The 22200-nt window shown below is 43.2% G+C and overlaps 1 protein-coding gene across 1 annotated transcript; it reads right to left on the bottom strand.

The window, feature by feature from the left end:
- Nucleotides 1-488: 488 nt before the first annotated feature.
- Nucleotides 489-19876, bottom strand: ccdc78 (coiled-coil domain containing 78). Its single transcript, XM_026909777.2, has 14 exons — nt 19771-19876; nt 18899-19009; nt 16044-16130; nt 15523-15855; nt 15268-15318; nt 10146-10228; nt 9950-10028; nt 5243-5368; nt 2191-2372; nt 1347-1521; nt 1237-1265; nt 1047-1116; nt 810-910; nt 489-658 (listed from the first exon to the last, which is right to left on the bottom strand). Exons 1-14 carry the CDS (start codon nt 19840-19842, stop codon nt 532-534), a joined length of 1626 nt encoding a protein of 541 aa, XP_026765578.1. The 5' UTR covers nt 19843-19876; the 3' UTR covers nt 489-531.
- Between the last annotated feature and the right edge of the window lie 2324 nt (nt 19877-22200).

Here is a 22200-nt window from a genome sequence, read left to right as displayed (position 1 = left end):
GAACTGGACACTAGGAGGTGCAGCAGCTAGCACAGGAGTACACTTATCCAACATTTAGCTCAAAAGTTGTTCACACTAGTGAAGGAGTCTCCAGTGTCAGAGCTTTGTAACAGTCAGAAGTAAAGTTGTAACTTCAGGGAAGTAAGAGTAACTCCACTTCATCACACCACCCTGTCATATTTTATTCCGTACTTATTGTAGCCTGTATAGTACAGCACTAATAACCTGCTAGCTAAAAGGATAACTAGCGATTTTGTATGAGGACATTAAACATGAATGGTACATTTTCCACTTGCAGTGCATTATGGGTAATGCACACAGACAATAACATTATCTAGAGTTTTCATTAGAAGAGATTCTGTGTTCTAGCGTTTTCTTAAAACACACATTGTTGAGAGATTGTGATTGGCTACCCACTTTACGCTACACCAAAACTGATTGGCTGATAAATAACCTAAAAATTCACACTGGTTTAATTCGCTAATAAATGTTTTTAACACTTTTTATTGCTTTTTGTATTTTATATTGTGTTTATATTTCATAGCTGGTCTTATTGAGTGACTGGCGTAGAGGGCGGGGCTTAGGTGTTTCAGCACTGTGTGATCGCCCCCCCTCCATCCGCAGCATCCTCCTCAACTGAGTGACTTCCAGCTTGTATCTGAACACATACACACACAGACACCATAAACAACAGTATTATATCCAATCTCACACTTAGCTTAGCTAGTTAACACCAACACCTATTGTTTATAAAAAGTATGTACCTATTGGAAGGAAACAGAACTCTGTGTGTGTGTGTGTGTTTTTACCTCCCCAGGTGATTATCGACATACTCCTGCAGCTCCCTCACCTGCTCCTCGGCAACCGTTGCCCTGGTGACGAGCTGCGCGCGCTCTCTCTCATGTGTCTCCTGTTGAAGCATAAGACATGTGTAAAAGAGAGTTTCTTACACACTTTTACCTGGATTATGTCACTGGAAGGGGAGGGGCTATTGCTATGAATGTCGGCTACCTATGTGATGTTGATGTGGTGGTTGTCATGGTTACCTGTGCAGCGACTGCAATCTCTCGGAGTTGCTTCCTGATATCAGCCCAGGCTTCCTCAGAGAGCGCTACACTGCACAGCATTTATATAAACAATTAATAAACACTATATAAACAAACAATAAATAAACACAATGTAATTATTGCAAATGAAGTTTAAAGATGCTAATATTTAAGACTGTTTAACACTCACTTCTGAGATGGCTGTGACAGCAGAGATACCTACAACAATAACAATAATCATAATAATTACCAGTTCATTACCAATCAGTGCTAATCACACACACACACACACACACAAACCTGTTCTTGTGCGATTCTCAGTTGTGTCTCCAGACGAGATTTGTCCTCTCTCAGCCTCTGAAGTTCTCTCTCAGTCTCTCCTCTAAGCTCCGCCTCTGCAGGGCTGAAGTGTGCTTCTGGTGGCCCCACCTCCAGAGCATGCCCAGTGTGTGCCAGGATCTGCTCACGCTGCATCCTGGGAAAACATTATAAACACTGTGTGTGATTGTGTTACAGTCAAATACTGAGTGACGGTGTGGTGTGATGAAGTTACTGTTACCACCCTGAAGTTGATTATTTTCCAACAACAGCACCTTCCCATGTGTTTTATTCCACTTATACCGCAGCAGTTTGCCAAAGTTGCCTAAGTTTTTTTCTTAAAGAACACCACAGCATACATTTTTATTTCTTTTATTTATAGTTGCATTAAATGTTGTGGAATATCGGTGAAACAAGTTAGTTTCTGTTGTCACTTACATTATGGCAGCTATAAACAGTCGTTCCCTCACCAATCTCATCTACTGGAGAATCCAAACAGTGCATTCAGGAGTCTATTTTGAAGTTTTGTACTTTAAATGGGAAATTTAATCGAATACTGACTGCAGGATGTTGCCCTTAGAAGAGCTGCCATGAGTGACATAATCCTTCTACACACAGAGTACCACAAGCATTGGCAAGGTGTGATCATGCCATGTAAATTCAAACAGACTGAACTTCTTTACAGAACATCAGCATGCCATGAACAGCACCATGTATCAGCTGAAACACACACAGAGGCTCTCCACCACCAGCTGCAGAAACACTGAGGGTCTCCTGAGGAAGTCCACACAGCCATGAAGGACTACCTGTGTGTGTGTGTGTATACCTGTATGCAGTGAGCAGTAGCTGGTGTGTGTTGTTGAGGTTGCAGAGGCGTTTGCGGTAGTTTCTCAGTGTGCTGGTCAGCTGCTCCTCTCTAGAGCGATACGACATTCTCACCTCCTTCAACATGGAGTCCACATATTCCTTCAGCTGCACACTGGCATCACCGTCTCTGCGCACACACTCCTGTAGACACACACAAAGCAGTTTGGTGTGCTATCTACTCTACAGTAACAGTTTAGAAGAGTTTAGAAATCTAACACTGCAATAAATACTGGATTAAATCAGTAGCTTTAATGAACTCCTTTCAGCATGGCTCTCAGCCACAACCAAGCCTGGCAACTGACCAGCTCTACCAGTGTTCCTTATCCTGTGTTACAATTTAGCATATTCATTAGTATTTTTCCATTAGCTTCCATTAGAATTAGCGTTTAGCATAGCACTTAGCATTTGCCATGGTGTTAGCCTAGTCTGTTTCTGCATTGTGATTGTTCTAGATTTTAGTTGTGATTTTTTAGTTAGTCAATTACTTTGTCATATTGCATGTATGAAATAAACCCTATGTTAGTGTCTGTGGTGGCAGGGGCATGGTTGAGCGTCAGCAGGGAGGAGAGGAGGTGGGTCGAACCGGCAGGTAACGCATAATGATTCTCACCTGTGTTGGATTAGCCCAAGTTTACTTATGTGTGTCTGTTTGTGCTTTCAGGGCCCCCTGTAATGATTAAGAGAGCATAGAGCCATGTGTGTGTGCGTCATTGAATGAGCCTGCTGAAAAGTGAAAGTAAAAATAGAGAGAATAAAAAGCCCTTTCGAGTAGTCTTCAGTCTGCCTCCCCCCTCCTCATTCCCGATCCAGCCCAGACGTGTTACAGTGCCTTATTTCTTGTTTTCCATTTTGTTACAGAATGCTGCCCCGGATAACAGCAGGCACAGCAGGGAAAGATAAAAGCACTTCACAGTGTTGAAGCTGTGATGAACCTGCAACAAACAACAGATCAGCCAACTTTAACAACAAACTCAGCAAATCATGCAAATGTTGCAAAACATGGCTCAACAGCTGACAGTTTTGAACAGCAATCCTCCAGTGAATTCAGGAATGGTGAGCTGAACTCCTGCTGCTTCCCATGTCTCCAAAATCTCCAAAGCTGACAAATGTGAAGGCAAACTCAGTGACTGCAGAGAATTTCTTTTTGCAGTATTTTTTTTTCCTTGCAGTATTCTTGCAATCTGTCCAAGTTCAGCACAGAAGTCTCAAAAGTGGCTTTCATTACCTTTCTACTCAAAAGCAGACTATGGGAGTGGTCCACAATGATCTGGGAACCGCAGGAAGAGGAGACTCAGTCTTACAGGCAGTTTACCTTCTTATTTAAGCTGTCTAACAATTCACCTGAGAGTAAGGAGAGAAGATCTTCAAAATCCACCAAAGTAAAAATCCTGCTGCTGAGGATGCTCTAATCTTCTGTACTCTGGTGGCCCAAAGTAAATGGAATGAATGAGCCCTCATTTCAGGTTACTGGAGAGGACTACATGAGGAAATTCAAAGGGAATTGATTTGTAGACATGACTCCCTAACACTGAACCAACAGATTTCCCTCTCAATCAGGTTGAAAAACCTTCTCCGGGAAAGAACACCACGATACTCAAAATCTGGAAAACCCAGTATCTCTCCTATGACATCAGAAACCATGGATGTGAACTGTTCACTGTTGTTACCAGAAGAATGCAAACAGAAGAAATAAAGAAGACTTGCGTTTGTACTGTGGGGGATCAGGACACAAACACCTGAACTGTATGTGTGTTCAGAGTCTCAGAGTCTACTGGCCAACTGTTGGTGTACAGCTCAGTTGGTATGATGGCACTGCGCATGTTGTAGGCCTAATCAACTATATTTGTAGAACCTGAGTTAAGGGAGAGGGCAATCATCTGCCCATTCACATCACCAGCCTTAGCCGGATTCTGCATTGTGAAGAAGAGAGATGGAGGATTGTGACCTTGTATAGATTATCGTGGTCTAGACCTAGTGACCAAGAAGTTGCATTACCCCATGCCTTTGGTTCAATCCACACTGGAACAGTAGTGTGGAGCTTGAGTTTTTACCATAAATAAACTGCAACCAGGATACCCATCAATGAATTCATCATGATTCATCATCACCCTCAAGATCCTACAAAAAAATTAATGAGGTAACAGACACCATTTACCACCCCAGTTCAGAGTTTAACCATCATTTCATGTCTCCTTATGATGTCATCTCCAGTATCTATCAACAGTTCACCAGCTTCTGGACTCCTGAAGGAAAGGACATCTCCAGTATTTGGTATAGTGGTAGGGTTATGGACCAGAAGAACAACTTCAATCAACTTCCAGCACCAAGAGGTCATAGGCACCAGGTCATGACCTTAGGAGCAGCTCTTGGAAGGGGGGATTCTGTAACAAACTCAATTTCCCTACCTGACCCTCAGCCTCAACCATGCCTGGCAACACCATCCTAGCAGTACGCATCAGCTGAGTACTTGTGACTCATTCTCCAATTCTCTCAGCATCACCACACACCTTTGGACCTTACATACAGTATGCTCTAGCTATGACAGTATTGGTTTTAGAATTTAGCATATTCATTAATACTAAGTTTTCATTAGCATTAGCATAGCCATTAGCATTAGCCTTAGCTTAGTTTGTTTCTACATCCTTGTTTGTGATTGTTACAGATTTTGGTTCTGATTTTTTTGTTTAGTTCTATGACTTATTGTTTTAGTTGTTTAACCTATTTAGACATACTCCATGTATGTGTAACAAACCCTGCATTAATGTCTATTTCTTGTTTTCTGGTGTCTATTTTGATACAGTAGCCTGCCTATGATACGTACAGTTTAGTAGAGTATAGTACATTGACTACACTACACTTATAATTTAGTACAGTTTATTACTATAACACTGCTGTACTGAATAATGGCTTAAATCAGGATCCCATCTGTGGTACATAATAACCATGTAGTGTGTAGAGTATATGAACCAGGCAGTGTGTGTGTGTGTGTGTGTGTGTATGTGTGTGTATACCGTGATGTCATATATGTAGTGTGTGAGACGTGCTCTGTACTCCTGATTCAGCTCCTTCAGTTGATTTTGTAGTTTAGAGTTTTCAGCCTCCACCTCCTTCAACTGGTGCTGAGAGACAAGCAGTGACTACAAACACACACACACACACACACACACACACACACACACATTTAATGACAGTCAGAAGACAGTTGTGCTTAATTTTGCATTTTGAATGGACTGATAGAGATGATACATCTGGAGCATCTGGAGCATAATAATATTGGGGATGTTGAACATCAAAATCTACACCATGACAATTGAAAATACTGATTTCTGATTGGCTGGCAGGTGTTATAGTGAGTATAACTCTGAAAATGATTTACAACTTAAAAAATTATCACACCAGCGCCGGAATCAACCAGAAACTCCACTTCCCAGAACGCATCACGGACTACAAATGTGGCCGTCACAAACTACAATCCCAGCACAACACTTCACCAACACATTCACAGTCAGCTAACTACGCACACTTGTTTCCAATCACACCCACACCTACATAAACAAACTTTGGACATTCAGCCAGTTACGAAGTAATTGGCTGAACCCCGGCTGCACTGCGCAGTTCGCTCATCTCCCAATGCTGACAAATATTTGGGAGAAACAACCTAGTGTAAGGGGTTTTTGTTCCAGTGCTCACTTTATTTCTTGAGCCAAGAGGATGTCTCAGAACAGCAAAAAAAGTCAAGCAATTCCTCAGCCTGCTCACAGGTAAAGCCCTGACTTGGCCTACAATGGTATAGTTCCAAAGAGGGGAACATTTGTTATCGTATGACCACTTCGTGGAACTCGTCCAATGAGGTTTTACCATTCCCCTGAAGAAAAGAATATTCGGAGAACATTGCTGTAACCCAGGGACAAAGAAATGCGGCTGAATATGCCCTGGGGTTCTGCACGCTCACTGAGGGAAGTGGAAGGAATGAACCAGCGTTCAAAGCTGCCTTCCGTCAAGGCCTAAACCAGGAAATGCTCATAGAATTGGCCTTCCAAGATGACAAGATGTCCCTGATTGATTTATCTATCCATCTGGATCACCTCATCCACAGCCATCAAGGCTTAAGTGCTTTGCAAGTCCAACACCTGAAACTGACTGATCAGAGCCCATGCAGCTGGGTCAGACCAGGTTGAGTGCCACAGAGTATGAGAAATGGTGGAAGAAAAAACTGTGTTTCTACTGTGGCCATCCCAATGACTTTGTAGCACAGTACCATTCTTGGGAGAAATTCCCCATGAAACCCAGCCTCATTGAGAGAACCACCACCTCTACCTATGCCTCCATTGTGAGGCCATCTCAGTTTTTGTCCCACCAGTCCTTTACCCTGAATGTTCAGATAAAACACTCAGAACATGTCTCTGTTCCCTCAGTACTGATCGACTCTGGGTTGGCTGGGAATTTCATGGACCATGGTACCATCATGAAGCTCAACAAACCCACACAGCCATTAACATCCCTTAAAAATCCACGCTATTGATGGGGGACCCATGGGAAATGGCACAGTCACTCTGTGTACCAAACCCCTCCTGCTCAAGGTCAGCACACTTCCCCAGGAATACATTTACTTCCTCATCAACATCACAGCTAAAAATCCCATGATCCTAGGGTTTCCCTGGATGCCCCTCCACGACCTTCAAATATCATAGTACAATGAAATTATGAAGTGGTCTCTCACTGCATGAGTCACTGCCTGCATCTTCCCCGCCTTGTCATTGCATCGAGCACAGTGGAGAGCCCTGAAAACCATGGACCTACAGACATCCCCATGGGGTATCAAGAACTACAAGAAGTATTTAGTAAGGCTAAAGCTAGTGGCTTACCCCCACAAAACCTATGATTGCAGCACAGAGCTCCTACCAGGAACCATTCTGCTGCACAATTGAATCTTTCCCCTCTCCTTAGCTTAGCAACAGGCAATGGAGGATTATGTCCAAGAGGCATTACAACAGAGGTACATTCATCCCTCCATCTTCATCTGCAGGATTTTTTTTGTGGAAAGGAAAGTAAGAGGACTTTGTCCATGCATTGATTATCATGGACTCAACCAGATCACAATAAAGTATCAATATCCCCTCTTACTCGTCCTGTATGCCTTGAACCAACTTAATTCAGCCAAGATATTCACCAAGCTTGAGCTGCTCAGTGCCTACACATTAGAGAGGATGACAAGTGGAAGACGGCCTTTAGCAGTACCTCTGGCCACTCCAATCACTGCATCATGCTTGCACCCCCTTGGTCTTCCAGTGCCTCATAAACAATTTCTTAAGTGATATATTTGGAAAATTTGTGACTGTGTTCATCAATGACATATTGATCTATTCCCCCTCTCTGCAAACCCATGTCAAGCATGTTAAGCATGTTAAATGAGTCCTTGCACATTGAGCACAATAAGCCTCCTTTACAAACAGCTCTATTTAAAAGGGGAAAAACATGAATTTCACATGTCCACCATCTCCTTCTTTGAGTACATCATAAGCCCTGAGTGGGTGGCCCTGGACCAGGAAAAGGTGGCTACTGTCACCAAATGCCCACTCTCAAGACAGTCATAAACCTAAACTCCACTCAGTGGCTTTCTACTCCAAGAAGCTTTCACCAGCTGAAAAAAATGAAGACATTGGTAATCGAGAGTTGCTGGCTGTGAAACTTGCCCTAGAGGAGTGATATCACAGATCATAAGTCTCAAGTACCTGAAAACAGCCAATCACCTGAACCCTTGCCAAGCCCGGTCATCTTCTTTGCTTGCTTTGATTTCAGGCTCTCGTATAGGCCCGGCTCCAAGAACACCAAGACAGACTCACTGTCCCACCTGTATCCCACAGAAAACAAGGACCAGGAGGTGGAACACATACTGCCCTCTCCTGCTTTGTGAGAGCTATAACATGGAATATCGACAGACAGATTGCTCCTGAATGTCCACCAGACAGAACCTATGTGCCACCTAACCTAAGATGTAAGTTCATCAGATGGGCACAGATGACCTTAGCCACAGGACATACAGGCATGCACAGGACATATCACCTGTTGAAGATGAAATATTCGTGATAACGGACATCCACAGACTCATCTTATCACGCACTGCTCGCACACAGGCCAATGTGCCACACATTCTTCCAGCTGGTAAGCTTGTGCATTTACCCACACCCCAGCGACCCTGGATTTACCTTGCCATAGACTTCATCATAGACTGCCCCGAGTCACAAGCTAACAGGGTGATTGTGGACATCATTGACCAGTTCTCAAAATCATAAGTTCACAGTGATAAATTCAAATATTTACAATATATTTTTGTGAATCCATTTATTTCTGTAAAGCTGCTTTGTGACAGTGTCCATTGTTAAAAGCGCTATACAAGTAAAACTGAATTGAATTGAATTGTCCCTTTGTCTGGTTTGTCCACCTCCTTTGAAACAGCTGAAGTTATCTTCACTCACTGTGGGAAACCTGAAGACATCATAAGTGATCAAAGCAGACAGTTCACCTCGAGGGCCTCAGCCAGATTCATGGAGAAACTGGGAATCTCAGTAAGCCTCAAGTCCAGTTACCACCCACAAGCTAACAGGCAAGTGGAATGGGCAAACCAAGAACTTGGCTGTCTCTTGATGACCATTTGCTCTGAAAACCAAGAAGATTGGTCTCAGTTTCTTCCTGGGGCTGAATACACCCAGAATTCACTGCGCCACTCAGCCAGGCAATTTACCCCGAATGGGTAATGGTTTAGGCAGAGTGAACAAGTGTGGGAGAATGCACACATGCACTTAGAACAGGTGGCTTAGAGAATTTGCTGACTGACATTGAGGAGAAACCCCACAGTTCTAATCTGGTGACCGAGTATGGCTGTCAACCAAGGGCCTTAGAAACACTCAAGGTTGTAAGAAGCTCAGTGCAAGATACATTGGTTCATAAATTATCCTTCGCCACATCAATGACATCACTTAAAAGCTGGAACTCCAACGCCACAGTAGATTAGCACCCTCATTTCATGTATCACACCTCAAGCCCATCACACCAGTACCAATAGCATCCACGATTCCCCACACCATTCCACCGGCACCACTGGACATAAAAGGCACACAATGTTCTTGACCTGGCAAGAATTCGATGCCAAGCATCCCAAACAACCATGCCCTCGCCCCAATGGTAGGCCCAGCTCCCGGAGTGAGCTCTTAGGGGGTGGGGAGGGCTGGGAGCTCTGTCAGTGCCGGAAGCAACCAGAAACTCCATGTCCCAGAACACAATGTGTTTGGCCACATTGTACTGTTTGCTGATTGCCTGATTTTTTGCCTGGTCTTGTTTATTGTCTTTTGCTTCACATTTCTGGAACTATTTGCCAGTGTCTTTTAATAAAATTCTAACCTGCACTTGCATCTGCCCAACATAAGAAAATAACACACATGACAGCCAATCAAAAATGGTGTCTTGGCAGAGAAAAGTCTCCACAAGGAGAGGAAGATGACAGTGTTGATAGGGTTGACAGGAAACCTGATTTTAAAAAAAAACTGAAGCTATTATTTAATATAAAGTACACTAAATAAGCTGAAATATTTTCTTTTGGTTAATGATGTTAAGGTTAGTGTTAGATTCAGGTGTAGTATAGCATTAATTAGCTGCTTTAGTAATTATGTCAGTGGAACGTCCTCACCAGGATAGTAAGACTAACGTGTATGTGCTCTTACAGCTGATTGCTGTGCAAGCTCCTGTTGTGTGTTGCGAATCGCTCTCTTATTCTCCTGCTGCTCCTTTCCCATAGCCACACTGAGAACACACACACAACCACACAAACATTCACAAAATATTTCACACACCTGTGGACTAACTATGATGTCATATTAACATTTGAACTTTAAGCTTTCATTCTTGTTTGTGCCTCACATTTTCTCCTCCAGTCGCTGTTGTTGTTCTTCATAAGTCTTTCTGATTCTTTCGAGCTCCTCCCTCAGCTCATACTGGGCCCTCTACACACACACACACACACACAAAGAATGCCAAAGAATGCCAAAAATGATCAACACATTCATGTTATGATCATATTATGGGTCAAAAGTCATCCAATGCCTTGTGAGGATGTCTAATTTATTAAAAGAGTGGTTTAGAGAAATATTACATGTGCTGAATATGGTGAAAACTAACCCAGGATTCAAACTAGCAGGGTACATGATATTCATGTCACTTAAATAATGTACTTATCAGGTGAAATTCTGTTAGATGACAACTTTTATTTGCCTAAATAAGTAAAATGTCATGCTTCGAAAGATCCAGATCCAGCCAGTGCCATGCCAGATATTTCATCCTCTGTGGTCGGACAGAGGAGAGGAATGCAATGTTCCCAGAGAAAGGATCCCCATGCTACAGCCAGGTCAGTTTGATGGTTCCACTTCATGGAGAGAGTTCCTAAGTTGCTTTGAGGATTGCACTAGAGCTAATCACTGGTCTGATAGGACAATGACTGTCCAGATGAGATTTTGTTTAGTGGGTGCAGCAGTTGCAGTAATCCACAAGAACCCCAGGTTAGGCCGCTGGGATTATGCCCGTATTGTGGAGGAAGTAGAGGCTGCATATGGTCCATCATCTGAACATGCTGCTGCCATCGAAATAGACCTGAGGCAGAGGGTCCGTAAGGCAGGTGAGCCACTCCATGTGCTAAGAGATGACATTTACGAGAAGGTCTCCATTGTGTATGCAGATCGCTGTGAGCAGGAACAGGACTCAATCAGTGTGGAGGGGTTCACTAATGCCATGAGAGATGCTGATATTATGCAATGGCTGCTGGAGGATTGCCCACGTACACTGGCCCATACCTACGAGATTGCACACAGGTATGAAATCACAAATGTAGTGTAACACAACTCATGCGGTCTGCCACAAGACTAACAGAATGAAAGACTAGACTGGCTATGTTACAGGAGTGCCCAGACCAAAGCGAAAGTGACAAAAGAAACCCAGTGTCATCAACCCCTGGGTGGAGACAAAAATACTCAAGAGTGGAATTCACACCTAGCTTTTCAAAGTACAACAAGAAGGGAAAAATAAATTTGGAAGAAATTGTATGTCACAACTGCCAAGGCATCGGTCATATGAGGTGGGACTGTCCTTAACCTGCAGTGTGTTGCTCTATCACTACCCCAGGCTTCGGAAATCCAAACTGCCTCTGCGGTTCTCAGAGTCAAGGGGAGTGGTTCTGAGATGAGTATCCACACACTGTTGTATGACATGGAAGTATGGACAGTGGACAGTGGGGACAGAAGGAGTGTGTTACCCCGGCACTGCTATGAGACCATTAAAGCAGATGCAAGACCCCCACTCAAGCTATCTACTGTATAGGCTCTCCAAGGAATAAGCCCTATAAATGTTGATGCCCTTGGGGAAGTTGACATTCCAATACAAGTCGGAACCCATACAGTCAGTGTCAATTTTATCATGGAAGATGTAACCGAGGGTACTGAAGCCCTCTGGAGCCATCTTGGGGTATCCATTCTTGGAACAAGCATAGGCACGCCTTGACTTTGGCAGCCAGAAAATTGTATTGTTTGGTGAGCAGATACGGTACTTCAACCCGAAGAACAAACCCCAAGTACATGTGGTTCGGATACCAAGCACAACTGTCCTTGAGGTGGGACGTGAATACATCGTGCCAGGCAATGCACATTTCAAGGAGCAGGTGCAGGGCAACATGCTGTTGAGCCCAACTAAAGGTTTCATGGAGAAGCACCAGGTGATGGTGGCATGGATTGTAATTGATGCCCATTCAAGTAATTGAATCCTCATCAGACTGTTTAACCCAGGTACTGTCACTGTGAAGGTTAAAAAAAAAGAGTCATTGCTGGAGTCCTCCAGCCTGCTGATGTGGTTCAGGCCACCTCCCCAGAACTACCCTCTTCAGACCCACTCCCTGCTGTCATCCCAAGTCATCTTAATTTCCTGTATGCAGAAAGCACAACAGAGCTGGAAGTGACAGAACAGAGCGAGTGGGCAGAGTTGCTTAATGCCTGCAGTGGTGTTTTCTATTTAGGACCCACAAATCTTGGTTACACTAGTCTAGTGCAGCATGACATTCAAATCTAGCCTGGTCCACCTGTAAAGCAACCACCATGTAGAATGACCTTTGAGAAACAGCAAAGTGCAGAAGAACAGATTCAGCAAAATCTTGACACTGGTTTAGCCTCCTCAAGCAATAGCAGCTGGGCTTCACCCATAGTAATGGTGCAAAAGAAAGACCAGACATCATGCATCAGATGCATGAAGGGGCAATGGGTGGACACTTTGCTGTAGAATGGATGCTGTCCCGACTGCAGACAAGGTATTATTGGTATAAAATGCGAGAAGATGTTTCACTCTGGTGTTGCACCTATATCAGCTGTGCAGCCAAGGCTCAACCATTGAGGAGGCCTCAAGCACCCATGGGTACCGTACGAGTAGGTGTTCCCACGGAGAGGATCGCTGTTGATTTGATGAGACCCCTGAAAGAGATGGAACGGTTCAATCGTTACATCATAGTGGTGCAAGATTATATCACCAAGAGGGTGGAAGCATACCCCTTGCCCAACGATCAAGCTGTTACCATAGCGGAAGTCATAGTTGCTGAATGGGTCTGCTCCTATAGAGCACCACTAACCTTACATAGTGACCAAAGCACTAATTTTGAATCTGAGGTCTTCCACATGATGTGTGAACTGCTAGACATTGAGAAGACCCGCACAACACCTTTCTGAGCTCAGTCTGACAGACAGGTCGAGTTCAACGTCACTTTCCAGAAAATCCTAGCCATAACATCGGAGCAATGTCATTGGGAGTGGGATCTTATGGTTCCTTATGCTGTGATGGCTTACAGAGTGACCAAGCACAGTTCCACTGGTTTTACTCCAAACATGATGCTCTTTGGCTGGGAGCTAACAGAGCCCATTGATCTAGTTGCAGGAATGCTCCATAATGATACATCAGCTCAAACACCCCCGCAATATATGTGGCTCAAATGAGGGAAAGTTTGGAGTTGGCACATCAAATTGCAAGGGATGCATTAGGCCAATCTGTGGAGCGTGCTAAAAAGCAGTATGATAAGAGAGCGGCAAAGACACACTAAAAGGTCGGTGATACAGTGTTAACTTGTTAAAGGAACTAAACGAGTGAAAAACAAGATCAGGAAGTTTCTCCCCAACTATGATGGTCCTTACTTTATCCTGGGACACCTGGATGACTTACTAGATACAGAGCCCAAGGACCAAAGTAAAAGTCCTTCATCATGACAAGCTCAAACCTCACCATTCTCAGCAACCCCTGGAGAACAGCTGGGTATTGAAGGACTCAGAAGTCTGGTGACCTCAGGAAGTTCCTACCTCAAATCTGGAAGCCGATGGAACTGAACTCGACCTGAACCTGTCTCTTCTCTTCACAGAAGAACCTGAAAATGCCAGCAGCACGGACAGGGTCCCTGCTGTGGACGACACTTGTGTGCCAGTAATGGAACAGGAGGACAGAGATGTTCCATGGAGTGAAGGTAGCATGGTGCAACAAGACTAAACAGGGACTGTTAAAGGTAAAATTAGGGATAGGCTGCAATGAGTCAGGAGACCAACAAAGTGGTTATGTCACTGGACTAATTGACCCTTGTTAAAAAAAACTCTTTTTGATAGTGTGTTCTTGTTCTATTGTTTGATAAAAAAAACCTGAAGCATGCTGTTTGTGAAAATATTCTCTTATATGTGTTACTTTTATAACCTGGGCATATTTTGTTGAGCACACACGAGCACACTTCTTTTTTGTTGGTTACATGTTGTAGTTAAGGAAACAAGCCATGAGTATGTTTATTTAAGCCTAATTTATTTCATTTGTATGCAATGCAATGGCTGTTGTTAACTTCTTTTCCTTCTGCAGGCCAATAATGGAGGAGAAAGACAGTCACTTAGCTGGACTTAACTAACTACCTTGCTATTTGTGTTTGGACTGAATTACTATTGTTTACAAAGCTACTCTTAAACCCCTCTAAGCACCGTGCTATCCTTCTACCTTATGGACTGTTTACCCCGTCATGTGGGGCTTGGAATATATGGGCTAGTTGCTTGAATGGACTGTACTACTACTTGTTACTAGGGAATGAAAGAAGGAGTTTTTTTTTTAAAAAAAGAGAGAGAGAAGAAAAAAAGGGAATATGGGTAGACAATATGTTGAATGTATTTCTGTCTGTTATTCACATGCGAATCTATGGTAAAGTATTTGTTGATGCGTTTCATGTCAGTCATGTAATGGTGATGGATTAGTGTTAAGTTTAATCACCATCCAGAGTGGGGGTAGTGTTGCAGAAGAGGGAAAAAAGGGTCGTCGATTTAATATCATTAACTGGGTGTTGTAGTCCTGAGTGAAATGCATGATGGGTAATGTACTTCAGAAGAAGTGTGCTTGTGTTGTGCTCTGCAGTTCAGGGACGTTTCCCTTTACTGTTCCCCTTTACTTTATTTCAGTTAACCCACCCGGGAGATATTGTGCACTGTAACCCTGACAACTTTTATTTGCCTAAATAAGTAAAACGGCATGCTTCGGAAGATCTTTGTCCCTCTCATCATTTGCCCAAACATGAACTAACGAGTTGTTACTCTGCCACTGGGAGTTGCTGAAGTGGTGAGAGTAACACTGGGGCTCGGTGAGAGTAACACTTAACTGCATAAGACCTAATTTGCATAGAAGTGAGAAAATCTCTATTCAAATGTTGCTGTTGCTGAAATCCCGGCTCCGCGTCAATTGCATATAAATAATAAACAATAATAAATAAACAATTGCCTGGGTATATTGCAGCTACTTCAATATACAACGAGTATCATGATATAAAATTTGTAATATTGTAGATGTTAATAATATACATCATTTTTAATATTTTATTTAAAAATTAAGCAGAAAATAGAGGTACTAATAGTAAACATATAAATACAAGTTGCGTTGGAATAATGCACACATGGACACACACACACACACACACACACTGTACATATATGAAAACTGTCCTCACGTGTGTGTGTCTGTCCCAAGTAGCATTGCATCCTCGGCTCAGTTCCTCTGGCTAAAACAGGACACACGTAAAGGTTCAAAGTGTTTGTGAGCGTGTGTGTCTATGTGAAAGAGAGAGAGAGAGACAAAGAGAGACTCACCCTGACTCTGAGGTATGACACTCTCTTAGCATAGCTCTGACTCTCTCCAGGTCTAATGTGTGTGTGTGTATGTGTGTGTGTGAGTGAGAGAGAGAGAGAGAGAGAGAGAGACTCACCCTGACTCTGCTGTGTGACACTCTCCTCAGCAGAGCTCTGACTTTCTCCAGCTCAAGTGTGTGTGTATGTTCTTGCTCTTTCTCGTGCAGCAGTGTGTCATGTGCATGTGCAAGGGTCAGCAGCTCATTGCTCAGCTCCTGTGAGTGTGTGATCTCACGCTCCAGACCCTCACTCACAGCCAGGAAGTTACTCTTCAGGGCTGCATATTCCTCCGCCATGTCCCGCTCGTTACCCTCTGCAATCTGTAACCGTGATGATGCTGACTCAACCTCCCGCTTCAGCCGGCCAAGCTCTGCCTCCAGATTCGACACCACACCTTCCTGACACAACACCTGAGGGGTGGGAAAGACAGGACAAGACAGGTGTGTTCCTGAATCCTGAATAGCCCATCTTTGGTTGTTGCACTGATATTATCAGTAGCTAATTAATTAGCAGCCAACATATGAAGTAGCAGAACACATTAGCACAGCACTATACAATGTAGACACATAGTGTGTGTGTGTGCATGTGTGTGTGTCACCTTGTTCTGCAGCTCAAATATGTCTGCCTCATATTTCTCTCTCAATTTGTTGGCTTCGATCTGCACTTCCACAAGATCTTTGGAGATCTAAAAACACATACACATATTTACATTAGATTTATGGCATAGAACAGATGCCCTTAACCAGAGCAACTTACAGACGTGCTTTGAAGTGATTATAATAAACACAGCTTGGTCAAGCGGTAGGTCTTTAGTTGTTGTTGAAGACAATCAGTGACTAAGGTGTTTGGACAACAAGGAGAAGTTTATTCCACCACCTTGGTGCCTGGAGAGAGAAGAGCATTGATGGATGCCTTCCTTGTACCCTGAGAGGTGGTGGGCCCAGTTAAGCACTGCTAGAAGATCGGAGGGAATGTGGGGCAGTGCAGGGTGTGATTTAAGATAGGTGGGTACTGGTTTTGTAGGCAAGCATAAATGTTTTAAAAATGTTTGAAACCTCCTCAAGTTATAAAGGAAAAACCACCATAAGCATGCAAGTTTAGTGATGTGAGGCAGGAAGGACAGTTGGTTGTCCATGGTTACCCCAAGGATGTGTGCAGTGACAGATGTCATTGGTGAGATCTCAGAGTCGTCCAGGGAGATAACAAAGTCTTGATATGGAGATGACTCTATAGGGCTGTACAGCAGCTTACTTTTGCTAGAATTAAGTTTCATCTGCTGAGCTGCCATGCATGATGAGATGGATGGCAGACATGCTGAGATCTGTGCAGAAACTGAAGAAGGAAAGGAGAGGATGAGTTGAGGGTTGTCAGCATAGCAGTAGTATGAAAACTCATGTGAGGATATGACCAAACCAAGAAAGTGGGTATATAGGATATGACCTTAGAGATAGTGCATGTATAGCACATATGACCTCAAGAGGTCATCTGAGAGAGAGGGTATAGAGGAAGAACAGAAAAAGACCCAGCCTTGTGGGACATCAGTGGAGAGTCTGCATGGAGCAAATGTGGATCCTCTCCATGTCACCTGATATGACCGTCCATCCAAGTAGGAAGCAAACCATTGCTATGCTCTGTTGCAAATTACGAGACTTGTGAGGATGGACAAGGATGGTCATGGTTGGCTGTGTCAAATGTTGCTGAAAACTAATGATAGTTTGGCTGATCTAGTGACATTAAGCTACTCAGTGATGGCCATAAGGGCAGATTCTGTGGTGTGTGCTGCTTTGAATCCAGACCAGTTGGTAACTTGGAGGTTGGTCTGTTGATTGTGAGACAGTTGATTGTAGATGATGCATTTGAGGAGTTTAGAAAGAAAAGATACAAGTGATTCTGGTCAGTAGTTGCTGATTTGTGAGGGATCCAGGGTTGGTTTCTTGATGGGTATAGTCCCTCTTGAATGCAGTCCTGAATGCAATTGGTACATTGTTCCAACCAGATGTTATGGCATCATTAATAATAAAAGAAATGAAGGGGAGCAGGTCTTGTGAGATGGTCTGGAGTATTGTGGAAGGGATGGGAACCAGCAGGCAGAAGGTGGGATTTCAGGACAGGATAATTTGCAGAATATTTTCTGTTGATAGAGAAAGAGGTGGGAAATTCTGAACATGCAGTGCAGGATTCGGGTAGGAGTGAAGATCAGGTGTATTTTTTCTCAATCTTCTCATCAAAGAAGGTGGTAAAGTCATCAGCCAGGATGGAGAAGGGGGAGGCGACGGGTTAAGAAGTGAAGAAACAATGTTGTCAAGCTTGTTTGGATCCTATGCAGTGGCTACCAGCTTTCTCTTGTAGGAGGAGGTCTTAGCAGCTTTCAAATCACATCAAATCAGAACTTGGACAGAAGAGAGCAGTTTGAGGGGAGATCAGTATCAAGTTGTGATTTCCTCCACTTTCTCTCACCTGTTCTCAAATCTCTTCTATTGCTGTGCAACACATCAGACAGCCAAAGAGCATGGCGAGAAGACTTTTAGAAGTTTAGAAGATTGAGGGCAGAGGAGGTCCACTGATGAGGAAAATGAAGAGAGGAAATTGTTGTTGGCTAATTCCAGCAGTAGAGAGGAAAAGAAGGAGTCGGGGTCTGGAAGGGTTGATAGGATGCATGGAGCTACGGAGGAAAAAATGATAAGAGTAGAGACTGCTGAGAGTGGGGGAGCAGTAAGAATAATGGATGTCAGGCAGAGCAGTGAGAGTGATGGTGAAGGATCACTGAAGTGATGGTGGAGAGTGATGGTGAAGGATCACCAAGTGATGGTGTGAGATGTGGAACTGGGTAGCATTGATGTCCATAGCTGGACATGGGTGGCTGAAGACCAGGTCTATCACATTTCCTCCTTTGTTGGAGGGTACCTGTTGAATATCAGGGAAAAGGAGGGCAGAAAAGAGAGAAGGCAATAGGCCTGGAGTTTGTCAGAGGGGAGGTAGAAGTCTCAGAGGAGAGTGAGAGGGTGAGATCAGTAGTGAAAAGATTAAGGAGCATGTCCATTTCTTCAAGAAAGTTTCCTAGGGGACCAGGAGGGCAGTCGCTGACAATAATGAGAAGGTTGTTCAGAGAGGTAACAGTAATAGCATGGAATTCAGTGCAAGATGTGTGAAGCACCATCTGTTAGACAAAAGCAAATCTGAACCATCAGTCTTGACAGTTTCTCATGGAGTGTGAGAGAAAGCATAGGCAGAGGACAGAGCTGCCAAGAATTAGGATCATGCCATACTCACACATGCTAACTCATCACACTTGTCTTATATAAAATAGCTCTAACAGAGTGTGTCAACTGAATCAGGATTCTAGATGGCTCCTTGCAAGCCTTCACTGCTTGTTAGCCAGCTAGCTCTAGTGTAAAATGCAGCTAAAGGAGTATATTCAAGGAAAAATGAACAATGCCATGCTCTGAAGCCCACCTTCAATTTGTCCTGTTCACTCTGCACCAGTCTGGAGCTCAGGTCCCGGTTGGAGGCGGCATGTTGAGCCGCCTTGCTTTGTGTGGAGCCCAGTTTATTGCACAGATGATCCTGAACAGACACACACACACACACACACACAGAGTAAAGCAAGACATTATTTCTGTGTATGCATCAGGCACATTATCAATAAGTAATGTAATAAATCAATAAGTAAAGTAATGTATATACTTTATACTGTATACTTGCTGTACATACATACATACTTTTATACTATATGGTATACTCACTTTATAGTCTATTTATTGTCTGATGTTTTATGCTGTTTTTATAACACCAGTCAGAAGCAGTGCTCCTAATTTCGTTGTATACAGAGATGTACAATGACAATAAAGGCTTTCATTCATTCATTCATTCATTCATTCATTCGTAACACACCCAATCAAAATAGATGCTAGCAAACTTCTAGCCACTTGTTGTACATGAATTATCTACTGACCGAGGACACAGAGATGCTAATCACAGATAACGTAGCTGTAAAATTGCCCTTCATTTCATTACTCACTTATGTGAATGGTACGTTTCCCCATTTGTAGTGCATTGTGATTAATACATAAAATACCTAGCATTTCCATAAAATTATATTCTATTAAGACACTAAATAGGAGTGAATGCTAACATTTGAGACAGAGCCAAAGGGGTATAACAGGTATCAGAAACCAGTAATTTAGTATATCAGATCCCTTTCAGAGCATTTGTGTGAATTATTATTATTATTATTATTATTATTATACCCAGTTTCTATCTAATCACACATAAGAACAGTGATTATTATAAATAAATAATTGTTTTTATAAATCAATAATTCTTACGTTTTCATCAGTCAGAAAGCGAATTTTCTCTTTCAGCTCCTCTGATGAGCTCTCCTTTTTCTCCTCAGCCATTCTCTAAAGCAGCCAAACCTTCAGTGTATGTTACACTTGTCACAGTGTCTCCATAAACACAACAGTGCTGCCATGGGTTACACACACACACACACACACATGCACAGAGTTAACACCAGTCTCAGCTGTGAATGTTTATGATGTATTTTTTCCCAACTGGTTATACACATTTCCCACAACTACAACCACAAATTTCAGTATCACACATACTATTCTGAAAATCTTACACTTAAAGAGAAAAACTCACTTTTCGTTCAAAAACTCTGCACACATGCCTCATAGCCAAATAAACCAGTCAGAATCTCACACACAAAGCAGATATGTACACACACCAACCACCAAGTTAGACACTGTATTTCAAAACACAAAGCAATCTTTTTCCAAAATACAAAGACCACAACAGCAGTCACTGAAGAAGCAATTTAATGTACATTTCACTGTTCACAAATCTAATTACCTTACAAAATGAGATGAGGCACAAAACAAACATTTCTCAAAAGCTGCTCAAAAGTATTGCAGAAACAGAGGGAAATGTAGTATTGGTACTCTGTGTGAAGTTTACATATACAAAATCAAACAAAAATTTAATTTTATTTGTATAGTGTTTTTAACAATGGCCATTGTCACAAAGCAGCTTTAGAGAAATATTTAAATTCTGAATATAAATTCTAACCTTATAAATGTATAACTGACAAAAATAAAGAAGTAAAAAAGAAAACGTAGATATTATCTTGTAGATCATGAGGATTTGGCCACAAAACCTCATCTACATCTGTTCTCCCTGGCCACACAGCAGGTGAAGAAGTGCCTAGAGACAGATCCACCCTTGACATGACTCTGCAGTGATATCTTCACAGGCTCTATGCATTACATCGAGAAGACTCACTTGTTGATATGGGTTCTGCTCATATACCTTCCAACACCACACTGAAAAAATTCCTCAGGTGGATTGAGGAAGTGGGAAAATGGTGGAAGGAACATCATCTGGATGTGTGTATGCATGGTGAACCATTCTTGTATGTCATGTGCATAGTGCAAACTGACATCTTCCCATACAGAAACATAGGTGGTGTTGACGAGACAAATGTGGTTGCACTCGCTGCCCAGCTTCCCTCATGCTCATTCCATGGTTGACACTATTGACCAGAATTGCTCAGATGCCATTGGAAATATTTCTTTGTCTTCCCTGTCCTCTTCATCTTCCTCTGCCTCTTCCTCTCTGTGGTCTTCCTCGCTCCATTTTTGTTTGTTTTTCCTGAACCAGTGTGACACCTCCCTCTGCAACTGGATCCTGGACTTCCTGACTGGGAGACCTCAGTCAGTCCTGATCGGGAACAGCATCTCCACCACACTGAGACCTGGGGCCCCCCAGGGCTGTGTGCTCAGTCCACTGCTGTTGACTGTTTGCTCAAATCACTTCAAGTTCACCAATGACACGACCGTGGTTACTCTCATCAGCAAGAACGACCAGTCAGCATATAGAGAGGAGGTGCAGTGGCTAACGGACTGGTGCAGAGCCAACAACCTGTCTCTTAATGTGCACAAAACTAAAGAGATAGTTGTTGACTTCAGAAGAGCACAGAATGACCACTCTCTGCTGAACAAGAGCACCAAATTTCTTGGTGTTCACCTGGGGGAGAACCTCACCTGGTCCCTCAACACCAGCTACATAGCAAAGAAAGCCCAGCAGCACCTGTACTTTCTGAGAAGACTGAGGAAAGCACATCTCCCACCCCCCATCCTCACCATGTTCTACAGAGGGACTATGGAGAGCATCCTGAGCAGCTGCATCACTGCCTAGTTTGGGAATTGCACCGTCTCGGGTCTCAAGACCCTGCAGCAGATAGTGAGGACAGCTGAGAAGATCATCGGGGTCACTCTTCCCTCCATCACAGACATTTACACCTCACGCTGCATCCGCAAAGCCACCAGCATTGTGGATGACCCCACACACCCCTCTCACACACTCTTTACCCTCCTGCCATCTAGTAAATAGTACCGAAGCATTCAGGCCTCATGACCAGACTGTGCAACAGTTTCTTCCCCCATACCGTCAGACTCCTCAACACTCAGAAACTGGACTGAAAGAACACACACACACACACACACACACACAACTGTGCATCCTCCATCCTCTTAGTAATCTTTTGCACATTACATTATGCTGTTACTATATTTATTATACTGTACATAGGCTGCTACTTCCTACACTATTTCAGTAACTTACAGTATTTGCACTCTTTGCACTATTGTCACTGGATTCATTTTCTAATAGAACGGTGTACTGGTCAGCGCTGCACTGGGACTTACTATGCCCATTGTCTAGCCCAGTAGTCATTGTACTGTCTTGTGCTGTCT

Source organism: Pangasianodon hypophthalmus, chromosome 1, assembly GCF_027358585.1.
Source record: "Pangasianodon hypophthalmus isolate fPanHyp1 chromosome 1, fPanHyp1.pri, whole genome shotgun sequence".
Taxonomy (NCBI): Eukaryota; Metazoa; Chordata; class Actinopteri; order Siluriformes; family Pangasiidae; genus Pangasianodon; species Pangasianodon hypophthalmus.
This window is presented reverse-complemented; position numbering and strand designations above follow the sequence as displayed.